The sequence below is a fragment of the Elephas maximus genome, chromosome 22, assembly GCF_024166365.1.
Source record: "Elephas maximus indicus isolate mEleMax1 chromosome 22, mEleMax1 primary haplotype, whole genome shotgun sequence".
Classification (NCBI taxonomy): domain Eukaryota; kingdom Metazoa; phylum Chordata; class Mammalia; order Proboscidea; family Elephantidae; genus Elephas; species Elephas maximus.
The window spans coordinates 19,188,637-19,207,440 of NC_064840.1; the positions used below are offsets into that span (position 1 = coordinate 19,188,637).

The window sequence follows — 18,804 nt, forward strand, 5'->3', positions numbered from 1 at the left end:
GCAGTTTGAATCCATCATCTGCTCCTTGGAAACCCTACAGGGGCAGTTCTACTCTTTCCCATGGGGTTGCTATGAGTCGGAATTGACTCAAGGGCACATAACAACAACAAGGTACTTCACACCTCCCCATCACAGTTTTAAAAGGATAAACCAACCAATGTCATTTACCTCACGGTGACTTCATGGAAAGTGACCAGCGGATGAGAATTATTTTTTAGACACAAGTTTACTTTTTTCTGATTAGTGACAGCTCGCTGTGGAACACTGGGGAAATCCAGAAAAGCATGAGGGCATCCCACCACCCAGAACTAATACACTCTATGCTTTCACCTGGGTATATACATACACTGAAGACAAAATCTGGAATTGACTATATTTTGTAGTCTAGTTTTTAATGTTTCCTCTTCAATATTCATTTTAAATAACTACACAGGATTACGACCTATGGATGGGACAAGTTAACCAACCTCCTTGTGGGCTGGATGCTCTGCGTTTATACTTCTCTAGCTTTTAAAATACATCTCCCACTAGCTCCTGGGGACACAATTCCCAGAGGTGGAAACCTGAAAAAAAAAAAACAGGTAGATACAGCTGTCAAACTGGAAAGGTTGTTCCAACCTGTGCAGACTCTCTCTAGTGGTGAAGGAAAGGGCCCACCACCCCCTGCCTTCTTTGGAGGGGAGGAACTTTCTGACCGTCCAGCCTGGGCAACGAGTGTGGCTGGTCAGAAGAGAGACTGGTGTGTCCTTGAGGATGACTCACGTTTGTGAGCCATTGATGGTTTCAGGGTATTTTCACGCGCTTGCAGAAAGAGAAAGGGCTGTTTAGAGTTAACAGATGTTTAAGAACCAACAAAAAGTTTTTCTGGACACAGGACACTAAGTACAGCAAGGGAAGCAATTTTTTTTTTTAAAATGGAAGTTCTCTCTAGACAAGGTCTGGCTGTCTGTCTGGGGCTAGCAGGATGCCCCTTAAGACCTTCTGGCAGAGAATCAAGGCAGCCCAAGTCAGAGAAGTCAGTTGTAAACACACCACCCCACGCGCCTCAGCCCTGACTCTGGGCACCTCAGGCCTACAGAGAACATCTGCCAACTTCTACTTCCTGCAACCACAGGCGGACCGAGAGCCTGCCTGCCTTCTCCTCAGAGACTAAAGCACTTGTAGGGTAAGGTATTGGGGGGCCGAGGGGAGAGCTTCAAGCCAATTATTCATCATATTTATAAACCTTTAGAAAGGCCAAACGGTGGGAAATTCTTCGCTATAATCAATAAAACGTCACGAGACAATGTCTTAGGGCAAAACGGGAGCTGGGAAGGGGGTGTGCAATTCATCCGACCCCGAACACCTTCTGCTGGAATAAAAGTAGCAGCCGAGCCAAGAGAATTTTAAATTATACTTCTCCTGAAGAAAAAATGATTTCAAAGGGACTCCAGGGGGTCAGCGCGCTGTGGTAGTGATTGGGTCCGTGCCGGGGGACTCACTGTGTGGCCGGGTATGGGCCTTTCTCTCTCTCTCTATGGAATTATCATCCCCTTTCAAAATAGAAGAGATTAGGACATCTGCCCACGGTCCACCCCAGCAAAGGTGGGAGGCAGGAACATAAGCACTGCACTCTACAGACGCCAGCTGACTTTCATATTTACTCGAGTTTCAGTATCCACACACACTTCCCCTGTACTTACCCTCAGAGGGGAAAAAGTCACCTGGCCAGTTCCGCTGAGTCACAGAAGCTGTGTTGGGCAGAGATGGGCAGGGTGCCTCAGAGAGGCTGGGTGTGAAATAAACACGGACACCATTTTGTAATCAATGATTTTTATCTTTGAAAATGGAAGCAAGTCTTTTGACAGAGTAACGATGGCCGCTCTATAAGAGCCGATCTAGGAGTAATTCACTGGTTCTCCTCTGGGATAGCACGGCTTTAAAACAGACAAACAAAAAAACACAAGACAAAACAGGAAAGAAAAAACCCACAATGCTGCAGGCACCGATCTGAGCCTGGCTGGGCGTCCATTCATTAAATCAGTCACAGGCTACAAACTAAGACCACGGTGACATTCCTGCCCTCCCTCTTCTCCTCGGGCCACATGCCTTATGGTGTGTCACCACTGTCAACGACAATTCCGTTTACTTAATTAAATATGAGACCAGAACCTTAAAACATTCTGAATCTTAAACATGAAGGTCCTCAGCAGATTACGTTGATAAAGAAACATATACAGGTTTGAATATAAGTCACTGTAATTATTGTTTCCTTCACATCTTACTATCCACTTCAATATTAAACACACACACACACATACACACACACACAAAACCCTATCAAATGTTCAGATGCCCTGAAATTGTGGAGACAGCAATCTCAGTATAGGTTAAGCACGCGGTACCTTTTCTGCAAGGACATTAACTGCAGCTCTGCTGACCACCATGCAAACCCACAACCACAATCCCCAGCCTCCACCCTGATCCCCTGTACAGATGCTTCCAGCCAGCCCCATCCCCACACCAGCACAGGCATATGCAAAAGAGTCCCTCATGGTCCCCATGGCATTAGATATTTCTCGGGCAAGCACTCAACCCTTCCAAAACAGAGGGTTCTTACATCTTGTTTCCCAAGCACGCAATATGAGAAAGCTGGAAATCGGGGGAAGTTCAGCGAACCCAGGAACAGACAGGTGGTCAGAGCTGTCCCTGGCCCTGCAGGCTGGGAATCTCTGGGAGAGCTGAAAGGCGGAGCAGGTGCGTTTGTGCAGTGGGCACAAATGGACACGTTTTTACGTCAAAGCTGCAGCAAGGTCTGCGCTCCAGGTCTTGCTTCTTTCTAGACCATTCTCCTCAGTCTCGACATTCAACAGCACCCTCTGGCCTCATCTGTCTGAATGTGAATTAGGGCTGAAAGGCAGGAAGGAGGAGGAACGACTGGAGGGAGCCCTGAGCGAGGAGGTTACGCACACGTGAGGAAGAGGAAAAACGGAGCTGTGTGAGTTAAAGGAGAGCCACACCTTTCTTCAGGACAGCACGGGGACAGCAAGGGACAGGCAGGAAAATAGGATTGCTCTGGGCTGACATGCCCCCCCCAGGCGCCCCAATTTTGAGTCTCTGCCACTGTACTCAAGAGTTAGGCAAGCTGCTGATAAGGGCAAGAAGGAACTGGACACCCTGTGTACATCTTCTTGTCCCGGGCACCCTTGTCAAGTATTGACCAGAACCTGAAACACGATGCTTAACGTGATGAAGGCAATCGATTCTATGTGTGTAACAAAACTGCAGAAACACGTGCTAATTTGGGTTAGATTATAATCATCGGAAGTACAGGATAACCAAAAAGCAAAACTCTGTTCTGGTACAACCACCCAATTTCTAGAAGAAAGAAAGGAAGAGAGACGATATGAATTTTTTTGATCAGAAGACTCAATGAAATGAGAAGGGGGTGGCAATATGGGTCCATGTGATTTTTTAAATCTTCCTTCTGCACAGGCACAAAGATGACCAAGGTTGTGCTGCAATGGAGCCGGCACGACGTGGCTACTGCTCTGATTGTTCTCAGGAGAACATTTATACAAAATAATATCTTATCTTCATTTAGTTTATAAACATACACAGTGCTGTCCCTTTCAAATTAAGGAAAAAAAATAAAACCACACACAAATACTGCAAAGTAGCAAAATACAAATGGAAAAAAAAAAGCTACTTTTGGTTTTGGCAACATTAAAAAAAGAAATATAAAAAGCAATGTGGCATTGGTCCCTATTTGTAAAAAAAAGGGTACTTGGGCACGACACTGAATCAGACTTGGTTTGTTTTCTAAAATTCGGAATTATCTGGGATTTTTAAAAGTAGCACTTTTGTCTTTTAAAAGTTCAACGAGTCAAACATAACACTTAAAACATCAAAAAAGCCTTTTGAGAAAAAGCTCGGCTTTTCAATTACGTTTTGTTTCTGCAAATTGGGGAGACGAATTGGGCTCTCATTGGAATGTGGCTTCTCGCTGGTCGACAAATCTGAGATGGGACGTCTCCAATGGCAGTGCCGCCCTGTCCCTCCCAAGGACCACACCAACAACCAGCTACCAAGCGCAAAGTCCTTGCTCCCGTGTTTGGAAGGGTGGGGTGGGACCTTCAGGCTGCAATCTTCGCCATCTGCTGTTCTAACTTGGAAATGCGCTCATCTTGATTGCAGATTGTGTCTTTTATGGATTTGATCTCTTTTAAAATCTCATCCAGCTTGGCTTCATTTTGCTAAGAGAACAAACAAAAGTGGGGGCGGGGAGAGGCAGAGATGACTTAAAAGCAGTTAACCAGTTCAACACAGTTGAGGACAGACACCCTCGGGACACAACTGAGCTGGTGGGCAAGACCGAGTCCTTCCAGGCTGCCCTCTAGCCCAGCCACCTCCCAGCACTCCACTCCACCAGGAGGATTTCTACTTGACCAGGGAGAAGGATGACTCCTTCCAGAGGCCAGAGGACTCTGGCCATGCCCTCGGGGGTCCTCCTTGGGAGCTAAGTCCCTGCCCTGCTTGCCCCAACCCCCAGCTGGCTCTCCTCTTCCACAGTGCACCTGTGACCCTGCACTCTCGTGATGCCCTAGGTCTCTACCTATAACAGAGATGGGTTTAACTGTCTTTGGGGAAAGAGAGTCAGGAAGAAGCCCAGGGCTTCTGTGCACGCTCAGAGACAGTGGCAGACTGATATCTACTGTGGTCGTTATAAAAAACTGAGCTAAAGGAGCCAACGTGACCACACATTCCTAACTGTCACGTGACCCAGGACTTCTCATAAGCAGTATATAGCGTCATTCCCTGAAAACCCATCGCCTGTAAAAGACTTTCACAGGTGGGGCAAGTTCGCTGAGGCTATCAAGAGGACAAGGCCCAAGCCGGCTGGCACTTCCCTCAAACTCAAGTCCTTACCACACTGGCCGTGTCTGTGGTTTTCTTGGGGATGTTTATCAGGTCGCACTTCTTGTTTGCAGTGGGCTTGTTATCTAGAATGTTCTTCTTGACCACCTTGAGATCCCTGTTTTTGCCTGGAATGTATCCGTGCTTCAAGGAGATGAGGATTGGGTCTGCGTTCTTTCCCTCAAACCACTCTTCTGCTTCTAGTGCAGCTTCTGGCCCTGCTGTGTCAGGATACAGGTCATCTTGGAAAAGGTCAGACTAGGAGAGATAGGAAAACCTTAGATAAGGAAGAAGGAAGGTCGGGGATTTTTTTAAAAACTTCAACTGCCTATAAAACTGGGCACTCACCTTCCTGGGAACAGTCATGATAATGGGCTCGCACTTTCTCTCATGAAGTTTGAAGAATCTTCAAAGGGGACATAAAGGCAAAGTTACATTAAGTGAAATAAGAGGCTTAGTAACAGGGTTAACGACAACTGGATTTTCCACAGTACTGCATGGGGGTATGAAATGCTTCTCTGCCCATCACCTCATTTGATCATCCTGGGGAGTAGGTAGATCTTAGTGTTCCCATTTTACCGATGAGGAAACAGAAGCCAAGAGTAACAATGCTAGGACATGGCAGACTAAGGACAAGAACCTCAAGTAGAGGTCTACCCATTACACTGATAAAACCTGTTGCCACTGAGTCAATTCAGACTCATAGTGACCCTATAGGTCAGAGTAGGACTGCCCCATAGGGTTTCCAAAGAGCAGCTGGTAGATTCAAACTGCTGACCTTTTGCTAAGCAGCTGAGCTCTTAACCACTGAGCCACCAAGGCTCCATAAATCCCAATTATCTGGGGGAAGATCAACTGTGGTGGATATAACAACAACAATGGTGATGATTCATGTGTGCGAAAATTAACGTGTCAACAGACAGGAGAAAACCAACGCCTAGAGATGAGATAGTATCTTTGTAAGAACAAAGATGACTTTTAAAAAAGAAAAGAGAACAAACCCAGGAATTAAAATTTTGGCATCCGAGAAAACCACCACTGTGCCTAAAACTCAAGAAAAATGTGAAACTATCCAAAACTTGGAAAGAGTGGGAATGTGCACCAGTCTGCACTGTGACGTGGGAAAGGCAAACAAACAGTTCCTAACTTGGAAAAACAATGAGACAACACTTTCTATTGCATCCTATAAGACTAAACAAACAAGTTCAAACAACAACAAAACCAGAAACTGCTGCTCTTGCCAAGTCGCTGGCAAGGCCATGCTGGTTTTTTTCTGTCACAACACGGAATCACCAAGAGTTCCCTCTCCAGTTCCTGGCAGGAGAGTAAAACACTCCGGCCAGCCCACCAGATGGAACGGCAGGAACTCAGCGGGGAGAAGTCAGCAGAGATGGAGGTGCTGCTGGGGAGGTGTTCCCTGGATTCACGAGTTTACATGAGAAGGGTTACTGTCATCTCAAACACCCAAAGCCAGTGGGCCCTGTTGCCACTAGAAATATGTAGCCTTTGGTGTTTGAAAAGGGATAACACGATCCAGGCACGAATCTAGTCAAGCCAGCCTGCAGGTTACGGATGTGTTGCTCCAATATGTCAGGGACACAAATGCTTAAAGTAGCTGCGGTTGGGAAAGGTGTTGGAAAACCATAGTCATGTTGTAAAGAACTGATCCTTGAAACCGGCCTATTCACTATTTCAACCAGAGAGAGCCAACAAAGAAACCAAAAACATTTTAAAAGACAGGTTTAATGAACACTCTGCAGTGAGCAGAGTGGTGGAAAAGACTGACCTGGGTTTGACTTCCAGCTGCACTACCGTAACCCCTGGGGCATGTGACAACTTCACCAAGCCTCAGGTTCCTCATTCGGAAAATGGGGATAAAAAAACAGCTACCTCATCTGGTTGCTGAATGCAGTGCCTAACGTATAATAAGCGCTCAAGAAACAATAAATAGGAAGTGCCCTGAACTATTATCTGTTACATACGGCCTTTTAAACTTTTAGATGATAAGTAAAATATATGTGCTCACAAATATTGTATATAATCTTAAACAAGTTCACACTGAACGGATTTTGAGCCACATTTTGGTTAATCTGGTTTAAGCCACAGATAACCGGCTTTCCGTCACGACTCCAGCTATTACGGTCATTGGACATATTTAAAAACAAAACAACAATGACAAAAAAAAAAAAATTAATATTTTTAAAAGGTGTATAAAAAGTCTTTTATTTTTAAAGACTGAAATATAATTATTTAAAGATGTGACCAGAAGAGCAAACTTGACAACATGCCCATATAAACGTGTGCTATGACCTCATGTCCGATGGTGCAATACTAATTATTCTGATGCTTTAAAATGGCTGGTGGTCACTGATCATCATTTTGGTGACTAGTATGAGGAAAAAGCCTAGCCATTAGGAAGCCCACTAGGCATTATGAAATACGTTTTTTTTTTTTAATCTACAGTAGTACACCAAATAAACACACTGCCGTTGAGTCGATTCCGATTCACTGCAACCCTATAGGACAGAGTAGAGTTGCCCCATAGGGTTTCCAAGGAGTGGCTGTTGGTGGATTAGAACTGCCAACCTTTTGGATGGCAGCCGAGCTCTTAACCACTGAGTTACCAGGGCTCCAAAGAGTAGCAGAGAGAGGTAGAAATTACACAGCACAGCTGAACTTCCTAGATGAAGGTAACTAATGCCCTGCTGTTGCCGTTGACTTGTCTAGGTTAGAATCAGTGGGGTCCAGAATCCAATTTAGAACCTGGTTCTTTGCCCTGCAGGTAGGAAACCACCCCTCAGTTCTGTCTGAGGGACAGCCTATCCACTCGCTGCTTGTCTTCCAGGGGGATACTGGCCACAGGCCCAGCTCGAAGACAAGAAATGAAGGTTTCACTATTTAAGTGAGAGATAAACCCGGGCTAAGTCTCTTAACCTCTCACCTGAGTTATATAATCTGAATAACGAAGGGGGACATAGTTGGATTAAATGATCGTGAAGGGTTCCTTCCTGCTCTAAAAGTCTACATTTCTAAAAATGGGCAAGAAAGGAGATATTAATTCTATACCACACACGCAGGGGTGGAAAGACTTGACTCTCGTGTTACACAGATGACACAAACAATTTGAATACCGTAGATACCAATTCTTTACCTGGCAATCTCACATTTGTTCACATCCAGCCCCCTCTTGGGCATGTACCCCATTCCTCTCTGAGGCTCTTTGCTGCTGAAGGTGTTGAGGTAGTGGACATATGGGGACTCATCCGTGATCTCGAAGTAGCGGATACTGCTGTCGCCCTGGGAGAAAGCGGAGATGAGTTTGGAGCTTAACGTTAATAGAAGCGTCTTGTCTCAGTGGGTGTCTCTCTCCCTTGTAAATCCAGCATTATCTGGGACCCTCTACTGTGGCTGACCTTGTCTGCCTTATCATGAGGCTTGCCTGAGATATATGACAGTTTCTCTTCCTCACAGAACAAACCCTCACTCATCAAAGACAGCGTGCTCTGTAAATGGCGGGCTCCCTCTGCCTCCTCTGGAAGCTCCGATTTTACTCCACTAAGCCCAGGTGCGAGGTTATAGGCAAGGCACAAATGTTAATGCCGCTGCCAAACAACTACATCACCATTTAATCTCCACAAGCAGCTACGAGGATCACGGAGAGCACAGTGAGTTTTCCTGAGTACTCCTTCCCTGGCACAGCGCAGTGCCATTCAAAGCCCCGAGGGGCACTAACGCCAGACAATCAGATGATAACAACAGTGAGATTTTTTTCCAATTAAGAATTTTTATTGAGTATCCTTTAACCTTGAAAGGTAGTATTATCTCATTGCAGTGTGTAAAATTCTATGACTATCTTGCTTAGAATGGTCAGGTGTTTTTGGAAATCTGAAGCATATGCTAGTCTCTCAAAGGTTAAATAATTATCACACAGTTAAACCAACCTGAACAGCACTCCTGTCTGGTGGAGGGAATATATGTATCAGCAAGAAAATGACATAAATCGTTGTTTCCATGATTTAAACATCTAAAGAACTGGAAAGGAAGCTAAACATCCTCTTCATTTTCTGCCTACCCAAAATCATTTTCCACCTGATGTTGCGAACATCTGGGTAACCCACTCCTTGTTTCTTCTGATGCAGTCTAAGGCAGCAACTTTGAGGCAGGTGTACTTTGCAGATGTTAACATCTGCCATAAAATGATGTGCCAGGTAACAGACAAGATCTCAGTTTCCAACTGACCTGTGACAATGTAAAGCAGGCCCACAGTGTGGTCGCTCAACTGTGAACAGAAGTAAAGGCCACACAAACTGCCATTTCACATTAATGTTAGCATTTTACCCAGCAAGGGGTAACTAACAGGTTTGGAGAAATGCAGCCACAGCTCCATTTTTTAGAAAGGAAGAAATAAACACGGCCTTTATTTGCAGGGAGCCCTGGTGGCGCAGTGGTTAAGAGCTTGGCTACTAACCAAAAGGTTGGCAGTTTGAATCCACCAGCTGCTCCTTGGAAGCCTTATGGGGCAGTTCTACTTTGTCCTACAGGGTCACTATGAGGCGGAATCAACTTGACGGCAACAGGTTTGATTTTTTTTTTTTTTTTTGCAGAGGATGTGATTTTCTACATAAAGAAAAAAAAGAAAAAACTACTAGAACTATGAGTTTATTACCAAGAAAGTAGGATAAAAGGTCAATATAAAAAAATGTATCAGTTGTATTTCTACAGACAAACAGTGAACAAGCGGGGGCTGCAATTAAAAAAAAATATGTTGGCGAAAATATACTTAACCAAACATACGCCCATTCACCCTTTTCTACATGTACAGTTCAGTGACACCGGTTACATTCTCTGCACTGTGTCCCCATTCTCACTATCTCTCTACACATACTGTTTCACCACCATTAACTTAGACTCTTTGTCCCCTAAAAGTCTCTCTGTTTGAGTTATTGCTGTCAATTTGATCTCACATAGATAATTCTTTTCAAGTGCACACCGCTCAAGGTGAATGTTCTGTACTCACTGAGCTAAATTTTTACCTATACAAAATACTAAGGAAAACTGAAGCTGCAAAGGATTATGGAATTGAGGTTACTGTCTACTAAACCGAAATCCTCACCATAAAAATGCCAATAGTTTAGTTAGTTGGAGATCATAAGGCATGAGAAAGGTTTTTTGAATTCAGCATGGAGCCCTCCTGTAACAGCTATCACCACCTAAAATTCTGGTCAGACCACATATTTTCAGGTTCAGGGTCCTAATACTGAACTTCAAGAACAAAAACCCACTGGGGGGTCTCTGAGGCCCTCAAATCTCACAACCACAAAGCTCTGGTCTCGTCACCAGTCCATGCCTTGTAGTAATTAGTACGTAAATGGTAATCTAGGCTACCCAACAGATTTCAGCATTAGCTGTGGCAAACGGGTTACCTACCTCTGATACCAGTAATGGACAGTGAAAATACAAAGTCACCAACCTCGTAGCACACTAAGGTGAACACAAACCATTGGCAGGTCCTCTTTCTCCCACTAGAGCACCCCAAGCACCCGTCTCCCCACCACCGTTTCCCAACTGCCCCGCTCTGTCCTGCTCAGTCAGAAGCACTGAGCACAGCATGCTATTACGGCACAACTGCCCAGGACCAAAAGTTCCAGTCTCGAGACCTACAACACACTGAAATTATCTGTCCTCATCTTAGCTCAAAACACACAGGCACAAATTAGACAAATTCAGACAAGGAAATGATACAATACACTGGTCATCTTCTAAATCTCTGAGGGGCAGACTGCTCTTCCAGGATTAAATTTCACACCTGTAAGGACGACCGCTTACCTTGCCACATAAGTAAATGATACTTGTGTCAGGGTCATAGAAAGGCAGCAACACCCCATTGCTAGTGTCCATTTCATGAAGAGCAATTGGTTCTTGCATATTTTTCTGGAAAAAAAAATTTTTAAAAAAGATGAATTTTTATAACCTTGTTATGTATTCCTTTATGCTTGAGTTAGCCATGTTCCTAGACCTCTCGTTTAAATCATGAATGTGTGAACAAGGCACATGTAATACTCACGCATGTAAAGACTAACGGGGATACTAACTGGAACCTGACCTGCCGCAAATGTTGTTGACCACATAACGAACGGCTATGTCAGTGTGATACTGTGAAAAGATGATAGCACCCTTCTCCTCTGTGACTATCTCATTTTTCAAAAGTACCTTTTTTTGCATCATAAAATAAACACATGCTTTTTTTTTTTATGGTAGAAACTTTTAAAAATACAAAGATATCAAGAAGAAAACAAGATTATCCCATATTCCACGATCCCACAATCCAGATATAAGCACTATGACCATTCTGGTCTATTTGCTTCTAACACACATACACACAAATGGGGCTCGCACCATGTATACGGTTTAGCATTCTTCTTCCCACTTATGCGATTATGAACATTTTCCCAAGCACGACTAGTTTGATTTAGACATTTGATCATATTCTTCATAAAATATAACTAAGGTTAAAACTCATTTCCCGAGTCTAAAACATTGGATTCTTTTTAAAAAGACTCCTTGGGAGCCCCAAGAATGTATTTTGGAAATACATTTACCAAAAAGTCTCCAGGGAGGATGAGAACTTGACATCCAATTTATGATAAGCAAAAATTTATGACAGCCTCAGAAAAGTACACTAAGAGTCCTACCACCCACTTCTAAAACAAACAAAAAACAGAAAACCAAACCCATCATCCTCCACTGGGGAAAGCTGTGGCAGTCTGCTTCCGTAAAGATTTACAGCCTTGGAAACCCTATGGGGCAGCTCTACTCTGTCCTATAGGGTCATTATGAGTTGGAATCAACTCGATGGCAACAGGTTTTTTAAAAAAGTCTTTACAGAAGCAGGCTACTGTGGAATGAATGGTGGGTTCGAATGTCCAACCTTTCGGTTAGCAAGCAGCGCCACCATGGCTCCTTATAATTCACTTACTGACCCTAAGACCCACTCAGAAAAGAGAAAGCTCAAGTGGCAAACATGCAGAAAGGCTGGGTAGGGGCATACCGGATTCCAGAGAGCCAGCTGCCGCTCACTCATGCGGCTGAAACCAGTAGTGAAGACATTCCCATCAGCCAGAAAGATGGCTCTCATGGGTCTTGCTCCTTCATGTGCTTTCTCCTTCTCCTGGGAGAGAGAGCAAAAAGGCACATTAGACACATTCAAACTGCAAGAAGGAAAATCGGCTGGGGCAGGGGGACTCAACTACATCCCAGGCATCATTCACGTTCACCCGGGAGAGTCGGTGTTAACCCCCTGCCCCTTTTAGAGATGAGGAAATAAAGAGACACTAAGTGATTCGCTCCAGGTCCCTCAGCTACTTAATTTAATGAGCAAAAGTGCCAGGATTTGACTCAAAGGCCTCACTCCTTCTACCACACCCTACTGCCAACCAAGTCCATGCACTGCCAAGATAAAACACAGGAAAGGACCTTGCCCAGTAAATGTTTCTCAAGAAGGTTAAGAGCCTGAAGGTTGGACACTTCCTGCAATTTCTGCCAATTTCATAGGAAAGAAAAGTCCAGTCTAGCTAAGCACTTCTTTAACCTCATTTATTCAGTGAGAATGTACCAGGTCCTACCCTCGGGAGGAGGCCGGTGGAGTACATGAGACTGCCTGGAATGCACTTTGCATGGGGCTGGGCTAGTCGTAGGTGATCAATAAGCATTAGCCCCATCAGCCCTTTAGAAGTCATACTGCCAAAGAACAAACACATTTTAAAGAAGGGTAACTGCAGGCTGAAGAGAGGGATTTTTGGGTTCAGTGTTGGCACTTTCAACCCTGACTAAAGACCCCCGAGACCCATGTTTTGTCACGATCTGTATTTTGTTGAGGCCCAGTTTGCGTGACAGAAACAACAACACCGAGCTGATAAGGAAACCTGTTGCATAGTCTTAAATTTATTTTATTTTTCATTGTGGAGAATATACACAGCAGAACATACACCAACTCAACAATTTCTGCATTTACAATTGAGTGACACTGATGACATCCTTCGAGTTGTGCAACCATTCTCACCCTCCTTTTCCAAACTGCTCCTCCTCCAATGGCAGAAACCCTCTGCCCCTAAGATTCCTATCTAACCTTTCAAGTCACTGTCATCATTTTGATTCTACACAGATAGTTTTTAAAAGAGCACAATGCTCAAGGCAGACATTCTTTACTAGCTAAGCTATTGTTTGCATTTTTGTGAGGCACCTTCACAGTCATTGCTGGAGCAGGGTGGCGACTCAATATTCAGTCCTGAACCTTAAGCCCAGGAATGCAGCAAACTGGTTTAGCTGATCCAGACTTGTAAATTCTTAAGGATTCTAGTGAACTGATAAAAACTTTATTCCTCTGTGAAAAAATGGCCACCAAGTGGGAGCAAAGACTTAAGTAAAAGCTGGAAGCGGGCAACTCTGCAGAGCAGTTTGACTGGGGGCAAAGTCAGAAGCAGGAACAAGCCCTTCCCTTTTCTGTCTGGCGTTTGCTCACAGCCAGGGTCAGCTGACCAGAAGCGCAGCCTCCGAGGCCTGCCTGGTGAAGCAGAAGGCTCACACTCACCGGTGTGCTGCGGATACTGGGCTTTTGGTCCTCAGGATACTTACAGCGACAATCTCCTGCTTCCTCGGATCGATGACTCTCACTTTCTTGTCTTTGGAAGCTGTGCAGATCAGGCTGCCGGTTCGGTTCCAGCTCACATTGTAAATCATGTCTGAGTGCATGTCATCCAGGTTTAGAAGGGCTTCCCCGGTCCCCACATTCCAGATGATGACTGCATTATCACAGCCTAGAAACAAGCAGGACCATGCCCCTTAAAGGTTGGAAGCACCTGTATAACAACACGCCTGCGAAAACTACAAAGGGAGGACACGTACGTACGTATGGGGCCTTGGGGGCGCAGCGGTTAAGTGCTCAGCTGCTAACCAAAAGGTCGGCAGTTCGAACCCATGAGCCATCCATGGGAGGAAAGGCCTGGTGATTTGCTCCTGTAAAGATATCAGCCTGAGAAACCCTATGGGGCCGTTCTTCTCTGTCCTCTAGGGTTGCTATGAGCTGGAATCGACCTGAAGGCACATAACAACAGCATGTATGTGTGTATGTATATGTACAGATATACGGTCACGTGTCACTCAGCATCCCCGACACGTCCTGTGAAATGGGCCATTATGTGATTTGGACGTTGTACAAACACGCCTAGATCACCAGCACAGCATTTACTGACTTTCCACCTTCGGGTTGTTTGATCATCTTTTGTTTCACTTCCGAATCAACGATTCTCCTTTGCCTCCTGCTGCTTGCTCCTATCGCTAGCACCGATTTTGCTGCGTTTGGGAGCCGTGATGCACTTCACAGTAACGTTTTTGAAAGAAAGTTAAACAGGGAGATAATGCTACAACACTCAAGAGAGGCGCGATAGACAAGATTGAATGCTGCTGCCTACGAGGCAAAGTGTACGCTGTTGTTTGGTAAACTTTTTATTTGCAAGTAGGGAAAGTTCACCTCGAAATAACGATAGAGAGTACAGTACAGTGCACACATAAGCCAGTAACATAGGCATTTATTATGGCTATCAAGACATGTATTATAGGTATATACGTATTGTACCATTGTACGTGTGGCAGCACAACTGCTTCGTGTACAAGAGACGTGAGATATACGTGTTGCACGCAGGAAGCGGCTCCATTCGCTACGTCCACTATGTCCCGTTCTCCAGTTTCTGAACTCTACTATAGCCTTATGGACCATGGGCATGTACGTAGTCGGATGTTGCCTGAACAGATGATCTGTGGCGCACGATGTGAGTGAAAGAAAGAGAGAAAGGGAGGTGCTGATTATAAGAGGTACCTACCTCGTGGGCTTTAAAAACAAAAGGGACAAAGCAAAAAAGAGATTCTTGTAAAAGAAACACAAAGTGGTAAAGGAAAATCACAGGTTGTTCCGTTTGGGTTCACATAAAACAAACAAAAACACAGAACTACGCCAAAGTAGAAGGCAAATGTTTTTCCGAAGAGTTAAATGGGCTGGGTGGACCCTGAGTGACTGCAAGTTTCACTGTCCAGCAAAACAAGCATCAGAATGAATACTGCTTATTTCTTTTCAAGAGGAACGAAAAATAAAGAGTTTAAGTAACTGTTTAGGACACTAAACAAAAACTGCGAGGCAGGGTTATTCAAATCAGTAATACTGTAAAACATGGTCTGAGAGTCAAGCATGGTAAATAATAATAAATGAAAGGGAAACACAAGGACTGGCCTAAAAACTCACTCACAACAGATTATTATCTTTCAAAGGGGAGAAAAATAGGCCGGGACTGGCCTGTTCGTGGCGAGAGCCCCTAACTGTAATCAAGTATCATATGAATTCAGAAGCCGACTCCCGAGAGGCCCACAACATCAGTTCAGCTACAACTACTCGGGTCGCCAACTCTACCCCTCCTTCCTCCAAGGGTCTGCCCCAAGCCCCCAAAGCAAAAACCCGAACTAGTTGCTGTCAAGTCAAATCTGACTCATGGCGACCTCCCGTGTGTCAGAGCAGAGCTGTGCTCCAGAGGGTTTTCAATGGATGATTTTTCGGAAGTAGATCACCAGGCCTCTCTTTAAGGTGTCTCTTGGTGGACTCGAACTGCCAACATTTCGGTTGGCAGCAAGTGTATTAATTGTTTGCACCCAAGACTCCAGGCTGTTCCTTTAAAAAAAAAAAAGCACCTTTTGCTGCCTCCAGGGCATTAGTTCAAGGGTGAAGCGCAGTAAGGGGAGGGCATTCTGGAGGTGAATTCTTGCCAAGAAGGCAGTTCTGTACGCTCTTTAGAAAAATTAGCCGCCCATACCCAAGACACCTAAGTACCTAAGGGTTGGAAGCAGGAAACTGGAGAAGAAACTGAACAATTGTATGAACAGTTGGAGCTAAACTCTGGGATGGAGGATTGATCTTCCTCGGCCATCACAGGCCATCATAGGTCGCGTCAGCCACCGCAGCTGTATAGTCTTAAAATATGCAGAGCACTGCAAGCAACTGTTCTCCTTTGCTCTAAAGGGCAGAATGGGGGCCAGTCTGCTGAGGACACCTACGTCTGACCTAGATGAGAAGGGCGGCAAGAAACTTTCCATGATGGAATTCCGCTTCTGGAATTTTCTCTCTGCTTATCAGACTGAGGTTCTGGGAAAAATCTAGGAAGGGTTCCCAGATATGGTGATTTCAAAATAATAATAATAATCATGCATAGTGTCATTTTTGAGAAATAGTCCTTGGCTTCAACAGGTACCTGGCATTCATTTTTTATTTAACTCACTATAAATCTTCAAACATCCTCTATCCCCAATTAAAAACTGAACTGCCCCCGCCTCCCACTTTTACTAGCGAGGGGAAACCCAAAGCCCATTGCCATTGAGTCAATTCCAACTCATAGCGACCCTATAAGACAGTAGAACTGCGCCCACAGGGTTTCCAAAGAGCAGCTGGTAGATTCAAACTGTCAGCCTTTTTGGTTAACAGCCTTAGCTCTTAACCACTGCGTCACCAGCGCTCCAGAGTGAGGGTAAAGATCTTTAAAAATTCTACCACTAACATTAGTAATGCTTTTGTAAAAACAAATGAACTGTTTTTAATGTATAATCTGCATACAAGACAATGTACTCATTTTGAGTGTACATTTGGTAAGTTTGACAAATACATACATTAACGTACCCACCACCACTACCAAGATACAGAACATTTCTATCAGTCCACAAAGCTCCCTGGTGCCCTTTGTATCGCTTTTATAAAAGAAGATAACATCTTAAATTTTAGACAAAGGAAAGGCTGCTAGGAGAGAAAAGTTGGAAAAATACTTAAGTGGGAAACCAATAAGAACACTAGGGATTGGCCACAAGGGGTCACTGCAGTACTGTTTTTATAACTGAAAAATCAGAAACCACCTCAATGTCCAGAACCAGAGAACTGATTAAATAAACAGGTTTATCCAGATAATGAACTACAATAGAGCCATTAAAAATACTGTAGGAAGAACACTTAATGGCCAGTGAAAGGGACCATGGTCTATCAGTAAGTGCAGAAAACAGGTCAGGGTAAAGAGTATGAATCCACCTCTGTGTGTAAAAAAATTTACATCTACAAATATCTTCTGGAAAGAAACATCAAAATGGTAATAGTGATGTTCCCTCTGGATGGTAGCATTACCACTGATTGTAATTTATTCCTTTTGTTTATACGTATTCTCTATAATATACATGTACTACTTACATAAGGAGCCCTGGTGGCACACTGGTTAAGAGCTTGGCTGCTCACCAAAAGGTCAGCAGTTCAAATACACCAGCTGCTCCTTAGAAACCCTATGGAGCTGTTCTACCCTGTCCTATAGGGTCACTATGAATTGGAATTGACTCAAAGGCAATGGGTGACTTGTACAGGCAGAAGAATGAAACTATTTTATTAAAAGGAAGGAAGACATTAGGCTGACAGGGATCACCTCAAAGTTGTCTGCAACACCAGGGCCGCAACCCAAGGCTCCTGGCTCCCAGCCACCAAGTGCTCCTTCTACTACACCGGGAGTTACCAAAACTGTGGTCATGGAGGGAACCAGAAGGAACCACCAACCTGCTGAAATTATGAGAAAAAAGTATGTATCTGGGCATTTTTCTAAGCAGGGAGTCCATGGTTTGGCTGGATCGTCAAAGTGGCTTGTAAAACACGCACGCACAACATGCACACGCACGGGCTGGAGAACCACTGCACCTCATTATGGTTTCCTAATGGCCTGTTTCAAGAACTGTACAGCACACGGAGCTTTAAAGGTCACAGTCAAAATGTATCTGCTGCTCCCCTCCACGCACAGGGCTGGGAGGAGCAAGAGCAAGGGGAGAGAGGAGGCCCGCCTTGGCAGCACTCAGCTCCTACCTGCGCTGAGAAGCACGTTGCGGGCAGTTGGATGCCAGGCCACAATGCCCACCCTCTTCGAGTGGCCTTCTAAAATCACCACAGGTTCTGTCAGGGAAAGGGTGAGTCCGTTTTCTGGGATCTGCCACACCTGTCGGAGAAGGAAGAAAGACAAGCCATATGAAAGCCATCGCCCTTCATTAACACATTTAATGTGGCTGTTCAATTTGAAGACTTGCTCTGCATAAATGCAATGTAAAATGATCTTTGGATGACAGACAGAATATGGTGAAGCGACCATGTAAGGTTATTTTTACATTTTAATATATTAAAGATGAGAACATCAGTAAGGTCTACCAAACGTCACCTCTCAGCCTTTATTTAATATTGGTTAGGACTTTAATTTGAATCCCCTGTTAAGTTCAGGACTCTCTAATTAGGAGCAATGAAATAATTGAAGAATAATACAAAATGATCAAAGTGCCAAGAAAAGCAACACTGGGGTGAAAACCACTAAGTCAAGGTTCTGGAGGGGAGCACAAACTCACCCCATTGAGGGTTCCTGGGGGAATGGTACAGTTTTTAAATATCGTATTTTCAATATTACAATTTACATTTGGAAGATGAAAATATAGTTAATATTTTCATAGCATGACCTATAGAAAACAAATTCTTACAAAGGAAAAAATAGATAAATTGGACCTCATTAAAAGTAGAAACTTGTATTTCAAAGGGCACCATCAAGAAAATGAAGACGATTCACAGACTGGAAGAAAATATGTGCAAATCATAAAGCTGCTAAGTGACTTGAATCTAAAATATATGAAGAACCCTTACAACTCAACAATAAGAGGACAAATAACCCAACATAAAAATGGGCAAAGGATCTGAATAGAAATTTCTTTAAGGAGGATAAACAAATGGCCAGTAAGTACACGATGCTCAACATCATTAGTCATCCTGTTGCCAAATCCAGTCGATTCCGACTCATCGCAACCTACACGGCAGAG

General features: G+C 44.2%; 1 protein-coding gene across 1 annotated transcript in view; it reads right to left on the reverse strand.

Annotated features, from left to right (window-relative positions):
• Nucleotides 1-3,277: 3,277 nt before the first annotated feature.
• The window catches only part of CORO1C (coronin 1C), an 85,667-nt gene continuing 70,140 nt past the window's right edge, over nt 3,278-18,804 (reverse strand). The window contains exons 4-11 of the mRNA XM_049866998.1: nt 17,816-17,945; nt 13,528-13,709; nt 11,945-12,064; nt 10,723-10,827; nt 8,048-8,193; nt 5,245-5,302; nt 4,909-5,154; nt 3,278-4,235 (exon numbers count right to left, since the gene is read on the reverse strand). Coding sequence (XP_049722955.1) covers nt 4,116-4,235; nt 4,909-5,154; nt 5,245-5,302; nt 8,048-8,193; nt 10,723-10,827; nt 11,945-12,064; nt 13,528-13,709; nt 17,816-17,945 — 1,107 coding nt within the window. The 3' untranslated portion in view covers nt 3,278-4,115. The remainder of the gene's footprint in view (nt 4,236-4,908; nt 5,155-5,244; nt 5,303-8,047; nt 8,194-10,722; nt 10,828-11,944; nt 12,065-13,527; nt 13,710-17,815; nt 17,946-18,804) is intronic.